Genomic DNA, 22,872 nt, shown 5'->3' with positions numbered 1-22,872 from the left:
AATTTGAAAAATATCAAATTTTATAATTTGTCATAAAATTTGTATTATATTGTGATTTTCAAAAATGAAAATTATTTGATATCAGAAAGACATGCTTCAGTATTCAGAATGCAATTCGATAGGTCTGAGGTGCTCTCATGTCCCACAAAAATACTGTCGAAACGCAATAAACGCTCATTCTAGATCCCTTAAATAACTTAAAATATTAAACTTAATGTCAACACGGAGGCCAAAACCAACAAAAGTTGTTCTTCCTTAGGGCCATGAATAAACTGTCAAACATAAATAATAACAAAAACAATTCCAAAATATAAGATTATTATCTACAATGCTAGACAAAATAGGTTGGAATGAAAAATAGAATGTGCACCTTGTAATGACCATATTTTTATGTGATGAAATGGCGCTTTTTTAGTGTCGAGTCTAAACATAACCCTACCCCAATACCTCCACCTGCCCCACCAATCAATGTTAGGTACTACAGTGCAACAGAGCATAAATGCCCAAAACTGAATTTTGGACAGATTGACACATAATTTAAAATTTTGATTAAAGTGAAAGATGTCACTTACAACATTTTTTGATCAAACTCTGATCTTTAATAAGGTTGCAAAATTTGACATGTTTTCGTTCATTTTCATATAATTAGCATAATAAAAAGAAATGTATGAAAAAAATGAATTTATTATTTTTTCGTCAAAAGTAATTATGTTATAAAAATCAAACTTACAAGAAAGATTCACTCTTGTCAAATCCTACAATTCTGTCAGAGAAAATTAGAATATTTGTATTTATTTTTTTAAATAATGGACATAATATTGATTAATTAATTTGCGATAATAACTATTTTTTTATGATTTGCCATAATTCCAAACATGTCAAGCAATATGTCAAATTAAAGCTAATGAAATGCTTAATAGATTTGTCAGAGCACATTTTACAAAATGCATTTAGTATTTTAGTTACAAAATTCCAAACATTCTAGTCCAATTTTTTGCTATACACGCACAGGAGCTGTTCTTTTAAAATCCGCGCCCAATCAATAAGGAGTCTTTTATTCTATTGTCAAAGTACTGTGTTCCCTGTAGCATTATAGACTGACCAGGTCCTTGAGTGTGATGGTTTTGTAGCAGATGACAGTGCTCATTCAAGCCTATCAAGGTCAGTTAGTAGCCACTTGATGAATGGCTGGGCATTATCAGCTATCAAAGAGGTGCCTTATGCAGCTGCCAATCACAGTAGAGGTTTGATAACATTTTGTTAAAAACCCAAAAGTGATATAAGGACAAAACTGTGCATGTTGGTACTTGACTGTTAGGATTCTTATATGTTGAAAATCCCTTGTAGTACTATTTTTTACGTGTAGAGTATATTGTTCATAAATTATATAGCTTTTAAATTTGGGGCATTAATGCTCTGTTGCACTGTACTGAGCGCACATGAACAAAATGTCAGGATTCAACATTGATCAGGGGAACAGGGGCTCATTTGCAATACTGTACTAATTTCATTCCAACCCTTTTGTCCAGGGTTGTAGGCTTAAACATAATACAAAATCAGGGGTCGAAATACAAAATAAAACTTACATGCATAACTCTGATTTTTTCCTAGAAATTGGCTGATTTTCACAAAATTTTACTTGCACAGGCAAAATTCTACATGCACAGAGTCAAAGTTACATGCATCTGTGCATGTCTGCATGTGGTATTTCAAACACTGTGCAAAATTCATAGATAAGTAATACAAGCCTTACTTTTTCTTTAGATTATTTTTGAAAGTACATAATGTTACAGAGTTTTGGACATTATTTTCTAGTTTATTCTACCTTACAGCACCTCTACATGATAGACTGCACTTTTTGTACTCTGTTCTTGGCAAGGGAATAGTTATATCACTTTGACTTTGACAAAAACTATTGCTGTTTATTTACTCAAATTTTCAAACTCCAAACAGTAAAATTCTCAGCATCACCCGATAATGAGGGCCGATTGTTCCATGAAATGCGACAGACAAAACTGCTACGCATGTACCGCATATTTTTAGTCTTTGGTGTAACGTGAAGACATGCAAAGCTCTTCTATCGCGTAGGCACGCAATGCTGGCATGATTGTTAGACACAGCACAATCGAACAATCGGCCCTCATGAATATGCGAGAATTCACAGCATACAACACACGAGGACTTAGACTGTTGATAAGTAGGCTGTGGCATATCACATATTCAAAACACTGAATTGATAATAACAAACCTTTGAATAAAATGTCTTGGTAACATTGTGACAGGCTTCCACACTATTACAAAACATGATAAAATCAGACCATCCAGCCTTTAGACCAATCATTTTAATGAAGTGGCTTGTATACCATATTTCTTCAAATAGTCGCCCTGGGGTATTTCATTTTCCAAAAGGGGGCGTTTATTAGAGGTCATTTTTAGAATGATAATTCCTGTTAAAATCATTAGGTAAGCTTAAAACTCGCCTTGAAATGACTAACTATGAACTTAGGAACAATGACTTCCGGTTCACTTCCTTTTTTACGCAACCAGATATTCGCTTACATGTATTACCGACGCCATTACCGGCCATGTGTGCACCTTGGTAAGCTTATACACAAGGCAGCATGGAAATATTAGCATTTTTGAAACATTTTGGTTGGGGGAGCGAGTTGGCGCAGCGGTAGTTCCCTCGCCTTGCACCACTGAGGTCCCGGGTTCAAGCCCCGGCGCGGCCCAAGGACTCATGTGCACTTGGTTTATCCCGATTCCTATATCGCAAAAATCGGTGATTAAGTTGTTTGGTTATCAAAAATTTACTTCACCCAATGGAATTTGGGGAGCTGCACAGATAGATGATAGGTGTGCGCCGTTCGGCAGCAACTGGCCTAGTTGATGCGATCTGATTGTGATGATTCACCATTGCAGTGAAATGACAGCGCTTTGAGTCCTCTAAGATCTGGAGAAAGGCGCTTTATAAATCCAAAATTTATTTTATTTATTTATTTATTTAAAAAAGTGGTGGGGTGTTTAATTGAAGGGGTGCAACTATTCGAGGAAATATGGTATATCATAAAAATAGCACCATTAATCTATTGAGAATCACATTCTAGGGCTCATACAGGGTGTATCAAAATGATTGGTACCGAGACATGTGACATTTTCAAAAATATATCAAAAATATAAGATTGCTAATTAATATAGCTTTTGTACTATAAATAGAAAGGGGTATATGTTAACTTATTGATCTAATAATCTGATGATGAAAGGTTGATGCATCTGGGAGCTATTGTCAATTAAACGAAGATCGGCGTAATCATGGTTTTACTATACACAACAAGAAGATGAATATGTTCACTGCTTGAAATGTTTATTGCATACATGCTCTTAATTCAAGTCAATAAGGTATTACGGCTTTGACATTACTCTCAACCAATAAATATTGATTAGAACACATCGTGCATGAAGAAATAGGCAAGGAAAAAATAAAACATTTCCAAGATCTTCAACATAAATATCATTCTCGACAGGTATTTGTAATAAAATAGAGCGCAACAGCTTGGAAATGGTGGGCTACAGATCCAGCGTTACGATGAAAAGTGTAAAACACCTACTTTCCTTTAGAATCATGTAACTTCTGAACCGAATGTGCTATCTTTAAGATCTAAAATTCTTAGAGAAGATAAAACTACTATCATTTCAAATATGTAAACAATTAACCCCAAACTGGTACAAAACATAGTAAAAAAAATCTGCAAAAATGAAAAGTCGCCGGTACCAATCATTTTGATACACCCTGTATTGAAATACCCTTCCACGTTTTCAAGAAGGCAGGATTCCCCTCGCTAAGCGCGCGCCTCGAGAAAGCTCGGTCATAAAACAGATGAATTATATGCATCAGTGATACACCCTGCCCAGGATTTTAACAAAAGAAGGCTAGCACAGGAAAGCTGCAGGATGGCGCACACCTTCCTGTGTATAAAAGGAAATTTCAATATGAGCCCTTAATCATTTACATTCATCATGTGAATCACTTTCACAGTCCATTATCAAATGACATACATGTAGGTGACTGCTGATATGGTCCGCTATTTTCAAGTATGCCCCAAGGAGAACAAATCCAAGGGTCATTTGTTATATTTTGCCATGACAATAAATCTTTCTTTAAATCGGCTAAAATGGAAGAAAATTTTGAATCTAATGCTAGATTTTTAATTTCCTTTGGATCGTGCTGAACATCGAAGAGTTCCCACTGAGGCCTGTAGTAATATGATTGAAGATCTTTGTACCAATGTGTGACTTCATGAGCTCTTGTTCGATTCAGTAGATCTTGGAAGGTATGCGAGATGTAGAAATCCTGATCGATGAAGAATGGCATACGAAAGTGTAAATTGTGAATAAGTTTGTAATTACGGTTACGAATGACTCTCATGGGGTAGTACATAGTGGATTCGTGAAGATTGTGGCTTGCATAGACTTTGTCCCAACCGCTTGTAGGTTCAGCTTCTAATATTGGTAGCAAGGATTTACCTGTTAGTGTTACATATTCCCCGTTAAGTTTATAAGATTTGTGGCTGATGTTCCACCAGTCTAGTATTGTAGGCGTGATGTCGACTGTACTGATGAGGGCGTTGCTCTCCTGTCCCCATCGTTGTTTATGAAGCGGCGAAGATACGACGAAGGGCTCCGACATACCAGCGTCGTATAGATTTGTGCGGCCACTTGGGAATGGAATCCCGTTGTCAGATGTGTAGATGATCAGGGTGTCGTCTGCGTAACCTGCTGATTCTAATTCAGCAAGAAATATACCAATTCCTGCAAATAATATTCCAATACTTTTGTTAAATTTGATACAGTTAGGCATTTTTAATAAAATTATATATACCTATTTTGATTTTGCAGACTACAGAACAAAATGTCACAGAATTATTTTTTTCCCTGAACTTACATTATTTAATTTAATTTAATGCTTTAACGAAAGGGAACCTTTAAATAGATATATGCAAGTTAGAAAAGTTCACAGAGGACATAAGTAGGACAATGGGCTTTTTCAGTTGATACACCCCTATATGGGAGATATAACCTTAATCTTCCACACAGCGTCTTTATACATGTAGCTATATAGCCAGCCGTTATTTTAGGTGCAACCCTCAATTTCTTCCACACAAGGAGTGTAGGAGTGTGTCCACGCAAGGAGTGTGTCCACGCAAGGAGTGTGTCCACGCAAGGAGTGTGTCCACGCAAGGAGTGTGTCCACACAAGGAGTGTGTCCACACAAGGGATGTGTCTAGGAGTGTGTCCACACAAGGAGTGTGTCCACACAAGGGGTGTGTCCACACAAGGAGTGTGAATTTCAAATGGGATTACCTGAATGGGTGATTCTGTTTGAATGAGTTTACACCCCCTGGGCTAGTTCTATAGTGTGTGTAAGCTTGAGTGTCAGTTTATGGATGGGGTGTACATATACTACATGCATGTCATATGGCTTATGGTAGTGGTGTGTGCATATTTACCTGTAACAGAGGACACACACAAGACTTTTTTGCTATTAAATCATGAACATGTACAAACGAGCACCATTTCTTGAACCCAAATTGCAAACCTTAAATCCTATATATAATGTGAGTGTAGCAAGCAGGAAATGTTGCATACAGGGTGTCCCAGAATGATCTATACCGTGTTTGAAAAAATCTTTAAAATATATAGTCAACAGTGTATCTAATTTTGATGAGTGCAATACAATGACACACATGACTCCTACTTATTCTGTGATTTTCATGGAAATAGCTTGATGCATTTTGGCATGACATTGATATTACTGAAAATGGACGAAAACTACAGTTGTGTGATTTACAGTGCAAAGGCATCATAACACAGATGCTTTATCACCATCGTCCAGCCGTTGTTGAAATCCTACATTCCATTATAGGAAGTACATCAAATTTGACACAGATGTAGAGCATACAACGCTGAACAATTCTTGATATGGAATTAAGTGAAACATTTCAATATGACATAATTTTTACCACAATTTTTACCCAAAAATGTCATTATTACAGAGAATATAACTTCCTCAAGGATCCCTACAGTCAATTTAATCTTCTCCATTACGTAGCTGTCGGTTTGCCAATATACTGTGGACATAAATAAATTCTACGACAATAAGGACAAACATTCCCCATACTTTCATGACAAATCCATGTTCGCCGGCATTTAAAATGATAAAACTCAGACACTGCAATTTATCTTCAAAACTGCCAACAAAGAAACAATATAGTATAAGGTCGCTTACGCGTAACAAATCCTTTATTCCATACAAGGAATTCTTCGTAACATCATAAAGGATTCGATAGATATCGACTATTCAGGCAATTTAGGACAAAAGTACCTGTATAACATTTTACAAATGCATTTTGCTGAACAGTTAGTAATTTTACAGATTTTTAAAATAGGTTGTTTTGTGAAAACCCTAAATTCACAAATTTTACACAATGTCCTGTAACTTCTATGAGAAACATCCAATTTCAAAAATCTAAAATTGCTAAGAAAGCTAAATATTTGTAGATTTTAGAATGTAAAACAATACCACCATTAATAATGCCCTTCATACCTAGAAAAATTCAACTTTTCCGGTATAGATCATTCTGGGACACCCTGTATTACCATACTGTTTTCCTAAGCCTTTTTAGAGCATTTTATTTCAAAGGTGCCAACTTGCTAAAAATCGTGTGGCCCCCTGTGACCTACTGAAAATTGCTATAACCCTTTCGGCTTGCCAAAAAAATCTTGCCCACCCCCCTAATTTTACCCTCCTCCAGTGCTCATAACTATTACACAGCCCTTAAGAGCTCTTAAGTCAACTCACCTTGGTCAAGTCTACTATATGTTGTATACTGTGCTGCTATATCAGCTCTTGCAACTGGTGTGTCCTGCACATGGTATGGCACTATGACATCTTTGGGGTCATAGAGAACAGGTTTCCAGTCAGGAATTATTCCCATTCCTGGTTCACCATTGCCAAACTTCTCACAGAATTGGCCATACTCGGGTTGGGTATGTCCACAACGATGAGGGTCATGAAAGGCGATGTACAGGAAAAAAGGTCTGAAACCGAGAAGCAAAACAAGAGATAATTTCAATAATTTGTTAAAAACTGTTTAATATGTACAACATCCAAAATTTAGGTTTAGGTTGAATTATGCGGTTCGTAATTAAGGTGGCCCCACACATATAGGTGTTTGTAAATACAAATAATATACATTATGCAAATAAGCTCATTAAGGGGGTACTACACCCCTGCACAATTTTATGCCTATTTTTGCATTTTTCTCTAAAATTATAGCGCATCGATGACAAGTAAGATATGTATATTATAGGGGCAAGGACTACAACTACCGCACTGAAAATTTTATTTCAGCACAGACAACAGTTGTGGAGTTACAGTCAAAAATGAGGGAAAACCACTATTTGATCAATAAATCAATAACTACTTGCCTTGAGTTGCTGAATTTTCAGTGCAGTAGTTGTAGTCCTTGCCCCTATAATATACATATTTTACTTGTCACCAATATTAATGCGCTATAATTTTGAGAAAAATGCAAAAATAGGCACAAAATTGGCCAGGGGTGTAGTACCCTTAATATTCATAAATTTACAAATACACAAAACTATACAGCACATCAGGCCACCATTTCCAATCCACATACCAAGTTTGATATAAAATTGGACGGATTGTGCGTGATACCTGAATTTATCGGTCAAGCTATAGTTTTCAAAGACTGATAAATTCAGGTATCATGCAAAAGTATCCGTCCAATTTTATCATTATTATGGCAGAATCTTTTTGGTCAAAACATGATTTTTAGTAAAAACATGATTTTTGGTCAAAACATGATTTTGTTTAAAATGTGATTTCTTTTCAAAAATGTGCTTGATCAAATGTGTGATTTTTGGTCGAAAATGGGATTTTTGGTCGAAAATGTGATTTTTTGGTCGAAAATGTGATTTTTGGTTGAAAATGTGATTTTTGGTCAAAAATGTGGTTTTTGGTCATGGCATGTCACATTTGCAAAAAAAATCACACCAAGAGAGACTTTGGCACATAAAGTATGTGAACTATGCACTCTATGAAGAGGCTACAGATATGAAAAAACCCAATTTTTTTTAAATTACTAACTACCATAACATTAACAATAGGTCTATTCAGGCCTGGAAAAAATGTGGAAAGTAGGAAGCTCCTTCCCGGGAAATTTGGAAGTTTGGAGGGAAGTTAAGGTCTTTAAACAAAGAAATACATAAAAATTTGGAGGGAAATTTGTTTTTTTGAAGGGAAATTTTGATCATCTTCCAGGGAAATTTTCATTTTTTCCAACCCTGGGTCTATTACATAACAACAGCACAATTTCGTAACACATTTTAATCTTTTAAATGACTCTTGCAATTTGCTGACAATCATATAGCTTTTGACTACATTTGCCGACAATCACGTGGTTTTGACGACAAGTCAATTTTTGCCGACAAAAATTGTGTATTGGGGTCACCGCCATACCTCTAGTGACGGCCCTGTTCCTGAATCAAATTCAGTCAGCAAAGTCTTGGATTGACATTAGGGGATTCAACATATCTAGCTATACCTTTGTATACTGGAGTCAACCGTTGTTAATCTGTGATGAATCCACACTTAAGGCCAGAGTAATGGAAGACACATTCGTCCACGACCGAATTTGAGATTTTTTGATATTTATCTACACTAAGATGTATTCTTTCACTTGAAACTGATAAAATACAACTTGCTAACATTTATTCGTATTTTTGTTTGATTTATTTCACTCTTTTCAACTCTAAAAAGTCACATGGCTCAAGACAGCTTAGTAAATTGGCGGAAATAATGAGTCAGAAATGCGTGAATGTGAAATATTGTGATTACTGCTGCATGATTCGCGTCACAAGGTGACGCCTTGGCTAACTCTGCGCGTATGTCCAACGCAGTCAAGGCGCATTCGGTATGTTGTTAACGCCAGCAAATGTGGTGTAAACAAAACAAAAATTTGCAGTCAAAATATGACACTTGGATTTTTTAATTATTTTGAATTTTGGAGCACTGAAGGCAGAGATTATAGATTCATTGGTGCAAAAAGATGCATATTTAGACCATGCACCAGATACAGCTTTTACAAGTGTGAAAGTCTTACCGTTTTAAAATTTAAGGACGTTTTTTTACTAAAACGTAGATTTCTCAGAGTTCACTTTTGAGACTATTGCGCGATTTTTGTGACAAGATAACTCGAGAAAATATGCAAGCAAAGGGTAAACTTTTGCACTATCCTTTAGAGTACATCAAAGTCTAGGGAAGGTTTTTTCATTTTTTCAAAATATTTGTTTTAAACAAAAATATACACCATTATGTGCAATTTTTAGCTTAATAGAGTGACAAAATGGCCTTTTTCACATGTTTTTTTCAATATTTCGAAAAGAGAGACAAATTTCAAAAAAATAAAAAAAAACTTCTCGAAGTTCATGTCTCTTCTTCATGAAAAGCTAACTGAATTTTTTTTACTCCGAACGTGTTTTTTTCTAAGTTGTCACAAAAAAAATTGGGGTAAAAAAGTGAATTTTTGTCATTTTTTCAAAAACTTGAGATTTTTGAACAAATCTGACGTCATCATGGGATTCCTTGACTCATTTCCTTTCCAAAAATGTATAGTTTTATATACTTTGGACATACAATTCAGAAATAATGAAGCTCGAAAAGGTCCATGTTCTCTCCCATTACTCTGCCCTTAAGTTAACGGAAGCGCGCATACATGTACACGTTACGCATAAGCGTTTGAAATTGAGCATGCCTGGAACTTGTGTGAATATATATGTGACCCCTCGGCACAACTGAGCCCTGAAGTCGCCAATCATCATTTTTGAGATATTCAACCAAAATATTCTGCTTAAAATTAGCTTTAAAATGATGTATATCATGTCTATAGTACTTGACATTTAAGTAGTGAAAAATCAATAAAACAGTCAATAAATCCTTTGTTTCCTATTGTTTATTGTTAAGTTCGATGGAGCATATCTCAATAGTGGCACTGGCGACATCCGGGCTCAGTTGTGCCGAGGGGTCACATATATGCTTGTATGAATTCATTATTTTGGAGGAAGCGGCTAAACATTGCCGTTTTATTCCGGATTGCTGAACAGAGACATCATAGATCTTTTTGTAATGTTGAGTGGCACTGACATTCCTCATGAAATAATCACACAAATTAGATGATCTTTAACTTGTTTTTGTTGTTGAAAGGGATTCAATCATGTTTCACCATGAACAACTCGTGTCTGTATGGTTTATTTTGCTCTGGAAGTACATGTAAACCACGTTGACGCATCATTGTTAACCGCGATGAACAACAGCAAAACATGATTGAATCCCTTTTTCAATTTTTAAAATTTAGTAGAAATTGACATTCATGTAAGTACCATATTAATTTTGCACCCCTTAGGTATACACATCATGCACCCACTTACCTTTCATCTTGTGTATCAAAGAATTCTTGGACACATTGCTTCATGAAAGTGATGTTCCTGCCCACCTGCGTTATAGGAAAGTCTTCCTCAGTGTAGTGAAACTCAAATGGGTAAACCGAGTCTGGACCAACATTGTACTTGCCTACGATACCTAGGAAAAATATGAAATAGAATTGAATTCAATAAAAACTGAAATGACAATGAACATTTAAAGCAATAATGTGTGATTTGCATAAAGAATAGATTCTTATTTAAATGTTTGTTTTCACTGATCACATTATCCCCTTTAAATTTCGAGCCAAACAAATGAGGTATAACGAAGAAAATTGCGATTATTTCCAACGCCTACAATGCGTGTACTACGCTCGCCGATCGTATTATATGTAACTGCACCGAGCATCGCGCTCGACGCGTGTACATACAAGCTGACATCCACAGTACATGTTAGCAAGTACTCGATCGTTGAACTCTGAATAAAACCGGGTTGACCCGCTTTTAATACAAAAAGTTAAATTTTAATGTTATTAAAGCACTTCAGGCTTAGTAGCTCTTAGTTTTTTACATGGTATTTTAGTATACAACTGGGCATTATAATTATGCCAAAAGTAGAAATCCAAGTAAAATTGAGGACATCGCTGCATGTGAAGCAAATCACACATTATGGCTTTAATTTCAAACATAAAAACTAGGCCATTGATCAACCGGTTATTTAGAAACATGTTTCTGCTTGTATTTGCGAAATAATAATTAATGAATGAATGCAAAAAAAAGGAATGAATGAATGAACAAACGAATGAACAAAAGAATAGTAGTAAATAACCATATGGAGATTTGAATGAACAGAAAAATTATAGAGTAAATAAATGTTCATATGCTCTGCAATATGATGTACTCGAACTCTGTAAAAGTCATCACATTTTGGTTTTAAAGGCGGGATTCAGTGATCCCAGCAAAGGTGTAAAAATATTTAAATTGCATTTAAATTGCCTAAAAATGAAGGATAAGTCATTACAAATTACAATCATCAGATGAGCAAATCACTAAATGTAATTATTTTGATGGTATTTTTGGTTTCATAGTGTTATTGATGAAACTACTGTACTGACTCGAGTATAGTCCTACCCCGTTTTTGGGTGAACATTTTTCAAAATTGGGGGGTGGGGCTATACTCTAAGTCAACCATGAAATGATCCTTGCATTTAGCTCTAGGTCCAGGGACACTCTCCAAAACCGGAAAAAAACACCTTTTTTTTTTACAATTTCTGAAATTTTTCGAAAACTTGGGGGTGGGACTTTACTCGAAGGCGGGACTATACTCGCGTCAGTACGGTAATAGGGTTTATCTTGATTCACTGTGGAAGTCATCAGATAGTCCTCTTCGCTTTTGAAAGTCAGTCATGCATAGCGCCTCCTGTGTCTTTGTGGGTATGTCTGAATGCTTTTGCAGTGAGTCACGCCAAGGATAATTTTGTAATAATAGAGAGATTGTGATTTCCAAACGTAGGTATCGGACGTATGTTGATCTATTCAAAACCACTCTCCTGTATCGAAGCGAGGTCACATATTTAACCAGTTTTGAAGATTTTCCACGTGCGAAATCAACGTAGATACATCTTTGAAAATGCACAAAATTTGTCCATTTCACAATATGTTAAAGACAGTCAAGGATAATGAACATATGAAGGAAAGTCTAATTATTATTATGATCTTTTTTGTTTGTAACAAATCATTATAATAAAGGTGCAGCGATGTGTTAAAATTTGACTAAATTTATATGCGATGTCCATACGCAGAGATTGCCCATTGAAATGTGTGTGATACTTTGCGTATACAAATGGCATTGCGATTTCACATTTTGGATTCCAACATGGAATAAAATGCAGGTGCTACGTTTTCGAAATATGCTGATTTTACCTCATGTTGAAGTTCATGCAATACGCTCAATTTTCAGGGCGAAAAAGGCTCATTTTGAAAGTAAAGTCATCAAATATTATAGTAGCTTATAGTTCTATGCGCCTTGTTCTCCTGCGTGCCGAATGAGCACAATCCAAGACAGTTTGGAACCGAGACTAGCAATATTTAACACCGTATTAACGTGTACACGTAAAAACGTATGTTAAAACATACGGTCCACGTGCCATTTTCTGGGACACCCTGTAGTTACTAATGGGGAACAAAATTGCCAAAGAAAATGTTGGTACCTCCCCAACCCCAACACTTTTTAGTTTTTTGTGCACCCAGGTGAAAACAATTTGGATCAACAATAAGGTTTAAAAAATTCTGTCTGAACGAAAAAAAAAAACTCCTACGTAATTGACATTGACGCCATTCATAACATTGGGCTATCCACCAAAATTTCCATGTGGTATCCTACCTCATGCTTTATCAACTTGTCTCACAGTAATCACATGGGGTTTCTACAAGGAAACCTCCTTTCCAGCCTACGATGTACACGTTCCTATAGATCATCCATAAAATTGACCACTCGTAAGGATACTCTGCTGTATCTTACTGTGTTACTGATTATTCAAGCATCGGATACAGAAACAAATCCTGGGCCTATTGACTTCATGTGTGACTTTTGCAACCTACCCTGTGATCCATCAAGCCAGAGAATTATCATTTGTGATGATTGTACTAGCCATTATCACACAGACTGCATCTCGATGCCAAGTCAATTGCACAATATTTTAACAAAACCTAATGCCTCCTGGATATGCTCATGTGGAACCTCAAATTACAGTACCTGCTTGTCGGACAGTTTCTCTATGGAAAGTTCTAACAACTACGAGGTACTCTCATCTCTCACTGATGACAACTTAACATCCTTGCATGACATTAGTGATCCTGGTTCACCTCTGGATACATCATCACCCAAGAAACCTAAGGTGTTGCACAAGAGTAACAATACCCTCAAAGTCTTAAATGTTAACTTCCAGAGTATTCAGGCAAAGAAAGCTAGCTTTTGGAATGTTATTGACTCTCTCAACCCAGATGTAATAATTGAATACATGAATACAAAAGCCACCTAAGTCCATAGGAAGTGATTTTGAGAGAAAAATCTGTGTATCATTTTAATTCCTTCAGTTAGATTTACCTGGTCAATATGGTAAGTTTTACGTGCAAATGAGTGGATTAACCTGTATTAGGTATGACGATTAGCATTTCAGGGACTTCGTGGGGTTCATTTTAAATTTTGGACTTAGGTGGTTTTTTGAATCATATACAAAGACAACAATGTTAGAATGAGATTACCACTAGTAAGATAATACAAAATAAAGCACACAGGTATGTATAATGTTGATAAGCATTCTGCCATGTAATATAAACCACACACTTTCCTTTATTAAACCCATTTTTTGTTCAAAAGTCACTCTCTAGCGATGAATGTGTTACAAGTGGACTTTTATACATACTGGATTACAATCAATGTGTTACAAGACTCACATCCTGTACTTAGGAGGTTGTTTCATACATGCTATTTTCACATGCTTAATAGACACAGAGAATGAATTTGAGTTGTTCTTTCATACATATGACAAGCCTATGTATAGCAACAATTTCCCATGCTTAACTCAATTTGGCGAAGTATGGACTTAGGTGGCTTTTGTATTCATATATTCAATTGGCAGTGAAACATGGATAAACCCAGACATTTCTAACGCTGAAATCCTACCACCTGATTACACCACTTATCGAAGAGATCGTTCCGATGGATATGGTGGTGTCCTCCTGTCTATTAAATCAGATCTAGTCAGTCAAGAAATAGACATGGGTTCAGAAAGTTCTTGTGAATTTATTGCAGCCAAGGTTGAACTTACCAGCAAAGATCCCCTGATCATATGCTCAGCCTATAGACCACCTAATGATAGTGAAGAAAACGCATTCAAGCTGTGGTCTACCATCTCTGACCTTGTTCATGAAAATCCAAATGCTATGGTGTGGGTTGGAGGTGATTTCAATTTGCCAGATATAAGTTGGTCAACAATTAGCATCATTGGTAATAGAGTTAAGCGATCAATCAATGAGACTTTCATCTCAACTATTCAAGACCTTGGACTTGAACAGATTGTTGAATTCCCAACCCGTCTTCAGAACACTCTTGACTTGTTTCTTACAAATCGTCCAACACTGGTGAATAAGTGTGAACCATATCCTGGTGTTAGTGACCATGAGATCGTCATTGCATGTACAATGTAGTAATACAAATGTAAGACGTCAGAAGCCAGTTAAGAGAAAGATCTTTATGTGGAATAAAGTAGATTCAAATTCAATCAAACACAAGCTGTCTACTTTTGCAGATGAATTTACATCAAACTTTGACTCGTCAACTCCCATTAGTGATTTATGGTCTACCTTTAGAAATCAGTGCATGAACGTAATGGATGAGTTGGTTCCATCTAAAATGTCCTCTTCCCAAGTTCACCAACCATGGATTAACTCAACTGTCAAGCGTCTTGCAAAACGCAAACAAAAAGCTTACAAAAAGGCAAAAACAACTAATCATGAAGATGATTGGAAGTACTACAAGAAACTCAAACGCATTGACCAGCAGAAATGTAGACAAGCATACCATGATTATGTACATGACATGGGGAGAAATGTTGATCAGAATCCATGGAAATTTTGGAGATTTGTACAGGGAAAACGATGTGACAACAGTGGCGTTGCCCCTTTGTATCAAGATGGAATTACCTTCAGTGACAGCAAAGTGAAGGCCGAGATTCTGAATAAGCAATTCACATCAGTTTACACAAAGGAAGATACCAATAATCTACCTGATCTTGGCTCATCACCTTACCCTAAATTGCCTGACATCACCATTGACTGTGAAGGTGTTCTGAAACTTCTTCAAAATCTGAAGCCGCACAAAGCTGCAGGCCCTGATAACATTCCAACCAGATTGCTCAAAGAATATGCAGAGGAGCTTGCACCATGCCTGACTTTGATTTTTCAAGCTTCACTTGCTCAAGGTGAAATTCCAACTGACTGGAAGTTTGGGCATGTTGCACCGATTTTCAAGAAGGGAGACAGACACAAAGCATCCAACTACCGTCCTATAACTCTCACATCTGTCAGTTGCAAATTAATGGAGCATATCTTGCATAGTACCATCATATCACACCTTGAAGATCACCATATCTTGTCAGATGCCCAGTATGGCTTCAGGAAAAAACGGTCGTGTGAGGCTCAACTGATACGCACTGTTCATGATTTGGCAAAAGGATTGAATGAGAGACAACAAATTGACGCAATATTATTAGACTTCTCCAAAGCCTTTGATGTTGTGCCACATAAGCGCCTCCTTCATAAGTTATCTCATTACGGGATAGGTGGTAACACCTTGGCTAATCGCTCCCAGCGTGTTCTACTTGAGGGGCAAGTCTCATCTGTAACATCTGGAGTCCCGCAGGGGTCCGTCCTGGGCCCCTTGCTTTTTCTGGTTTTTATTAACGACTTGCCAGAGTGTGTCACATCAACCACGCGCCTATTTGCAGATGACTCTCTGCTCTACCGAGTCATCAAAAGTCCTGACGATGCCAGATTGTTACAAGAAGATCTAAACTGTCTCCAGACATGGGAAAAGCAGTGGGGGATGTCATTCAATCCTGATAAATGTGAAGTCCTGCGTATTACCAACAAGCGATCTCCCATTCACACCACTTATTCGCTACATGGCCAACATCTAGCCTTAACAACCAATTCCAAGTACCTGGGAGTAACCATCAGCTCTGACTTATCCTGGAATGCTCACATCAACACCATAACCAAAAAGTCAAACCAGACACTTGGTTTCCTGCGGCGAAATGTCAGCAAATGTCCTCCTGACATTAAGACCAAGTGCTACGAGAGCTTTGTCCGCCCAATTCTCGAGTATTCATCATCTGCCTGGGCACCCCACACGCAACGTAATATCCAGAGTCTAGAAGCTGTACAGCGACGGGCAGCACGATTTGTCACTAGTGATTATCGGCGTACCAGTAGCGTCACTGACATGATTCAGTCACTGCAGTGGGATACACTACACCAACGGAGGATGAGATCGCAGGTGGTGATGTGTTACAAAATTGTAGCATCCATTGTGGATATTCCAGCTGCTGACTACCTTACCATCAGAAGTGGCAGGAACATTGACTCACTTAGAGGCCACGTACAGTCAAAAGTTCATCCAACCGCGTGCAAGAGTTTTAGCTTTCCAGTACTCATTCTTTCCATATACCATCAAGCTATGGAATGATCTTCCTCCATCCCTCGTTGCAGCACCGTCCGTAGAAGCATTTAGGAACGGACTTGCTAGCATCCAACTTCCATAATTGCTGATGCTATTTTTACTCGCACGAAGCACTGTATATAATAAACTCTCTTCACGTTCATCACTAGCACTTTTGTTCGCCTCGCCATGTTATTATTCAAGGTGCAGCAATACTCATTTCTGAGGGATGCACTGTATTAGATGAAGATGAAGATGAAGAAAAAATAGCATACATGTAAACTGAGACTATCAGTGGAAATTAAGCAGCACTTTGTTCACTGATATGGGTATAGATGCCATTATAGCCAAAATAACAAATTCTCGATCATGAGAGGATGTACCTTCTGCATCAGTGTACTTTTCATAGAATAACACGATCGCGCGACCTGCAGGACCGAACCTTGACCTTGCCTAGCAAGCCTAGCAACGACTGTGTGATTGGTCAATTGTCAAAAGCTGTGTTTGCGCTGTAAGCGCCGGTATTTGCGTAGTACGCTTGACGCAAATAACTGTGCGTATCCAAGTTGGCTATAATAAATAATAATAAAAATAACAATGAATGAATGAATGAATGAACGAAAGAATGATTGAACAAACAAACCAAATAAAAATGAACAAAGAAATAAATGAATATTGAAGAAAAAACAAGAGTGAGAAATTGATTGAATGGATTAGAACTAAAAAAAAAAGAATAGGCAAAGAGATACAAAGGAAATTTGTAGGTATGTGCAGAATCCATAATTCTAACATATTACAAATTATCAATATCTTGACCAAATGAGCTATTCCAGATAAAATCCATACAACCCATTTGGAAGACATAAATCTCCCACACAGGGAGTGCAAAAGTGGAGTCACCCTAAAGGTAACCCCATTTGAAACTCACTCCCTGGTGGATGATGCACTCCCATTCACAGTGTTTATAGATTTCAATTGCAATACCGTTAACGTTCGCCTAATGGCGCACCTGGGCTCCTTTGCCTTGGGGTAAATTTCATGTACAAATAGAGAGAGCTCACTCCTCTAAAATTTCCAGGAAGAATTAAGGGTATGTCAAGGGAGCCCATAGCGCCATTAGGCGAACGTTTACGGTAGCCCAATAAGTCATGTTACCATGGTTACCTGTTCTTATTCCTCTTTTTTTGAGATAATATGGTAGACTCCTGACATTATCAAATGACACAAAGTGATTTATTGCATTATTCAGTCCATACATGCCATTCTGGTGTTGAGGCATACCCGTCAAAATGGCCGATCTACTTGGAGAACAACTACTGACGGAAGTAAATCCATGTTTGAAGACCACGCTACGCTTCGCAAGGTCATCCAGGTGCGGTGTTTTGCATACAGTGTTGTTGTAAACTTGCGTTTCAAAACCAGCATCATCGCCTAGAATTAAAAGCATATATGAATTAAAAATTGGTATTACCATTTTTGTCAAAGTTTAATTTCCCCCTTGAAAATTGCCTCGCCCCCCCAGGTCCTGGCTAACTATAAACAATTCATTTCCATAAGCTTACTGCTGAGGACAATTCTTAGTAAAAGTACATGTATATACACGATCTGGCCCATGGAGGCCAAAGGCGGCAAATTTGATAAAGGCAAAAATATAAATTAAAAAACAACTCGGAGTCAGTCAGGATAGTCAGCGTAGACTAAATGCCATAGAGTCGAATTTTGATAAATAAAAATATATTATTATTAATGATGATGAACGCATCCTGTTGGCACTCAAAACTATACTGATGTGTATTAGGCACTTGAAACTTGATTCTGAGTTTAGCGTCCACCGCCCGCGTTATGAATTTTGTGCCGCGTTTGAGATGTAAAATCTGAAAATAATTCATTATTTTGCAAATTACTACTATAACCAGAAAGAAAATTTGTTCTGCAAAATTGTTTAACCCCTTTTTTTGTATTTAAACCCTTCAAAAACTATAGATAGCCTTGCAAACTATTACTAGTATTAGATGAATCCATCTAAATATTTTAGCATTAAAAATATACAGGTTTTTGACCCTTGCTCTATCCAATTATTTCAATTATACCTTTGGGATACCAGGGTAGACTAGAAGAGAACTTAACCTAGCCAAAATGTTTTTACCAGATTGTTGATGTTGTAAATAATTTAACTAGGAAAGACCTAGTTTTGACAAATTGGTGCCAAAAATGTATTTCATATTTGTTCTGCATGATTGTTATTGTCAACCCCCCCCATTTCCCCTAATCCTCAAATGTATACGGAGAGGTTAGTACAAATTGGAGTGAAGAAGACTGGCATGGAATACTTCGGAATACATTTAGTTTGTTTTAAAACTTGAAAAACAAAAAGCAAGATAATTATACTTTTATAAATGTTTATGTGTGTTTGTGACATTATAATTTTATATTGCGACTGATGGCGATACCCAATTAGAATGAACAAAAGCGCATAAAAAGCATTGGTAAAAGGCCACTGATACATATGTACATGTAAGGCACTTGAAACTTGATTCTGAGTTTAGCGTCCGCCGCCCGCGTTATGAATTTTGTGCCGCGTTTGAGATGTGAAATCTGAAAATAATTCATTATTGTGCAAATTACTACTATAAAACCAGAAAGAAAATTTGTTGTGCAAAATTTTTAAACTCCTTCAAAAACTAGTGGAAGAATTCATCTAAATATTTGAGCATTAAAAATATATACAGATTTTTGACCCTTGCTCTATCCAATTATTTCAACTATACCTTTGGGATACCAGGGTAGACTAGAAGAAGTGAACTTAACCTAGCCATGGACATTGTTTATGTTTATAATTTAAGATCATAGGAGTATAATATTATAAAAGACCTATTTTTAACAAATTGGTGCCAATAATAATTATTTCAATGTTCTGCATGATTGTTATTTTGTATATACGAGTCAACCCCCCCCCCCCATTTTCCCCCTATCCTCAAATGTAACAGAGAGGTGAGTACAAATTGGAGTAAAGAAGACTGATATACTTCGGAATACATTGAGTTTGTTTTAAAAACTTGATTTAAACAAAAAGCAAGATAATTATACTTTGATGTGTATTTGGGACATTTGGGACCCAAATAGAATGAACAAAAGTGCATATAAAGCATTGGTAAAAGGCCGCGTATAATGAAACCTTGAAAATAATGAATAATGAAATAGTTGCCTCATTATGAGCTGAAAAAAAGGGACGCTAAACTCGATATCAAGTTTCAAGTGCCTAATGAAACCTTGAAAATAATGAATAATGAAATAGTTGCCTCATTATGAGCTGAAAAAATGGGACGCTAAACTCAACATCAAGTTTCAATAGCCTTATACAATAGTAAAATGGTCATAAAGGGCCATGCGTCGTGAACTGCCGACTTTTCGTCACACCCTGATTTTTCTGTCACGATGCACCTTTGGTATAAATTGTCATATCTAGAAATCTATACACCCTATGATAGTAAAAGTATACATTTTTGGAAAGCTATTGGTCCAAGGAATCTAAAAATGGAATCAGAATTAGTACAGTGTAGGGTATATAAAAGAAATAATGTAAAAAATGCAAACTGACACAATCAAACCTTATAAAACATGATGAGGTAATCCCGAAATTTCCATTATTTACAATGTACTTCATCCTGTCATCCTCTACCCCTACTACCGGTACTAAGAAAAACTGCTGATTATGATCAGCAGGGGATGTCAGACATTTCTCGAGTTTCAATTTTGATTATTTCCATCTCAATTTTCAGATAATTGACTTTTTTATGAAAATATTAAATGAATGTTTTGGTCAAATTGAAAAGGTATAAATGCGGGCGGGTGACGGGAAACTAATCATTTCATTTCATTAGCCTAATCATGCATACATGTAACTCGCATAAGGCCAAATAAAAAATAAACATGTTTCACGTCCCCTCCCGCTTCCTTTTTGGAGGTTTCTTCAATTTTATTTTTAATTTATGAAATTCAGTTATAACTTTTCAAAAAATATGTCTAGGAAGTAGAGATGCTTTCTATAGCCTTGCTAATATACAAGAAACACTTTTATGATGTTTTGTGATAGTTAGAGGGGGCCTATCTCTCAGAACAACAAATAAAAAGAGGCCTCCTCCTTTTTCCAGGCATTATTGTCATACGCTAAAACAGCTGTAATTATGGGTATATATCACTAATTTTGCGATAAAAATAAAAAATAAAAGGCCCTCTTCCTCCTTTTTTTCAAAAACCGGACGTGAAACATGTTTTTATTTTACTTGGCCTAATCGCAAAATCGGAATCAACTGAAATTTTGGGAGTAAGCTTTTTTTGTGGACATCTACTGAAATATGTCATAAAAAGAGGATACTAGGATCACAAAATCCTCCTTTATTTCTGAACCCTGATCTGATTTCTAAAAAAAAAATTATGAAAAAAATCGCCGTAAAATTTACTACCGGTAAGGAATTTCTAAAATGGCAGACAATGCACCAAAGGTCTATGCTATTCTTGGCTATTACGATTACCCATGCTCTGGTAGTTCGCAAGGCAAACTTAAAAAAGCGGGCAAATGAGACACATCATTTAGCGGTAGGCCTATGACATTTTCGTTATTTCGTTACCATCTCAGTTTTGGTGCGCCGACTTGGATCATGTGCTAATGAATTTTTATTTATTCTGGGTAAGTTTTTAATTTTAAGCACAGAAGTTTAGGTAAGAAGTACAAGCTGCGTAATTAATATTATGACAAACATGCATCTATTTTTAAAGCTGAAGGAGCCTTGCATTTTTTAGTACGAACTCTTAATTGAAATCATGCAATTGCGTTGCACTTGCACTAGCTTTTTGTATGCACTTCGTCCCATACCATTGTGCAGAGCTGCTACGGTATGGGTTCCCTGTACTAATCATGCTCTGGTAAGGAATGCCAGCTACATATGTTTATAAAAAAATTATATCATGAATTTGACATTTAACTTACCAACAATAAGCAGCACATTCCGCTTCTTGGGCTTGGCAACATGTACATTTGTAACGCCTGTTACTTGCACCACCAGTAAGCTTAAAATAAGACAGCTTAAAACCTTCATCATGTTCATGACTGTTGGATTAGTCAGACTGTGCCATGGACTTGGTGCTGCCTGCCAGTGGTGTACTGCTCTACTGTAGTGTGGTGCAAGTACAGAGGTATAAAGCTTATTACTTTTTCCGTGACCTGTAGCTGTATTTCTTTGTTTGATCCAAGCTCAATACAATTGAAGGTAAATTTTGTTCTTCTGTGATGTGGGTGTACAGTACAGTTCAATCACTGCAAGGTCAAGGCAATGCCAAGGTTGACTTCTTTGACCTATTTTGATCGCTTTGTTTTTGTTATCCTACGTGCTGTTTGTAGCAGTGTCGAGTTACGGGCGTTTACCACCAATATAAACAGCTTTTATGAACTAGTAAACTTGATTTTCATTTATATAAATTTTTACTCGAGCTTCGAATTTGCCCGGGGGGCACTTCAATATGAAATGGATATAGGTGTAGGGCTGGCACTTTCGCACTAAGGGCATTCAGTGAGAGCAAAATGTAAAAAATATGGGGCCGGGGGGGGGGGCACTCAAATATGAGAGTGTACGCATGTGTGACCAACTTTTTTTCGAACACCTCCTAAACAAGTTTTCCTCTGTGAGCAAAATGACCCCCTAAACAAGTTTTTGTCTAATTTTGACCTCCTAAGGGACCGCTCATTATTAATGCGGGAGGGGGGGCCGGGAGAATGTTGAGCTTTATGGGTGAAAAATACCTAACCCCCCCTATTGCGATGAATCAATTTCACGTAACCCCCCTATTGAATCAAACAAAATCACATAACCCCCCCCCCCCCTTCAAGCAAACTTAAATATTAATTAATTCAGTCACAGAGATTGGGATTTTGACATTGGGGGTGATGGGTGGGAAACAATTTCTTGAAGTCAGGGAATCCAGCTCTTTTTGGCGACAAAAGAAGTGTATTGTACAAATGCGCGCGAAGCGCGAGGACATTTTTGCCATTTTGAAGCCGAATTGATAAAATATGATGCAAAAGTGGAATAAATCCACGCGAAGCGCACACAAATTTGCAATTTTGTGACTAAAATTGCCAAATGTAAGGTTAATTT

General features: G+C 36.8%; 1 protein-coding gene across 1 annotated transcript; it reads right to left on the bottom strand.

The window, feature by feature from the left end:
• Window positions 1-385: 385 nt before the first annotated feature.
• Window positions 386-22,077, bottom strand: LOC140144481 (N-sulphoglucosamine sulphohydrolase-like). The gene is made up of 5 exons (XM_072166292.1): window positions 21,708-22,077; window positions 17,885-18,151; window positions 10,510-10,660; window positions 6,860-7,098; window positions 386-4,809 (listed from the first exon to the last, which is right to left on the bottom strand). The coding sequence occupies exons 1-5, from the start codon at window positions 21,823-21,825 to the stop codon at window positions 4,031-4,033; spliced, it is 1,554 nt and encodes a 517-aa protein (XP_072022393.1). The 5' UTR covers window positions 21,826-22,077; the 3' UTR covers window positions 386-4,030.
• Window positions 22,078-22,872: the final 795 nt, after the last annotated feature.

This window comes from Amphiura filiformis, unplaced genomic scaffold, assembly GCF_039555335.1.
Source record: "Amphiura filiformis unplaced genomic scaffold, Afil_fr2py scaffold_58, whole genome shotgun sequence".
Lineage (NCBI taxonomy): Eukaryota > Metazoa > Echinodermata > Ophiuroidea > Amphilepidida > Amphiuridae > Amphiura > Amphiura filiformis.
This window is presented reverse-complemented; position numbering and strand designations above follow the sequence as displayed.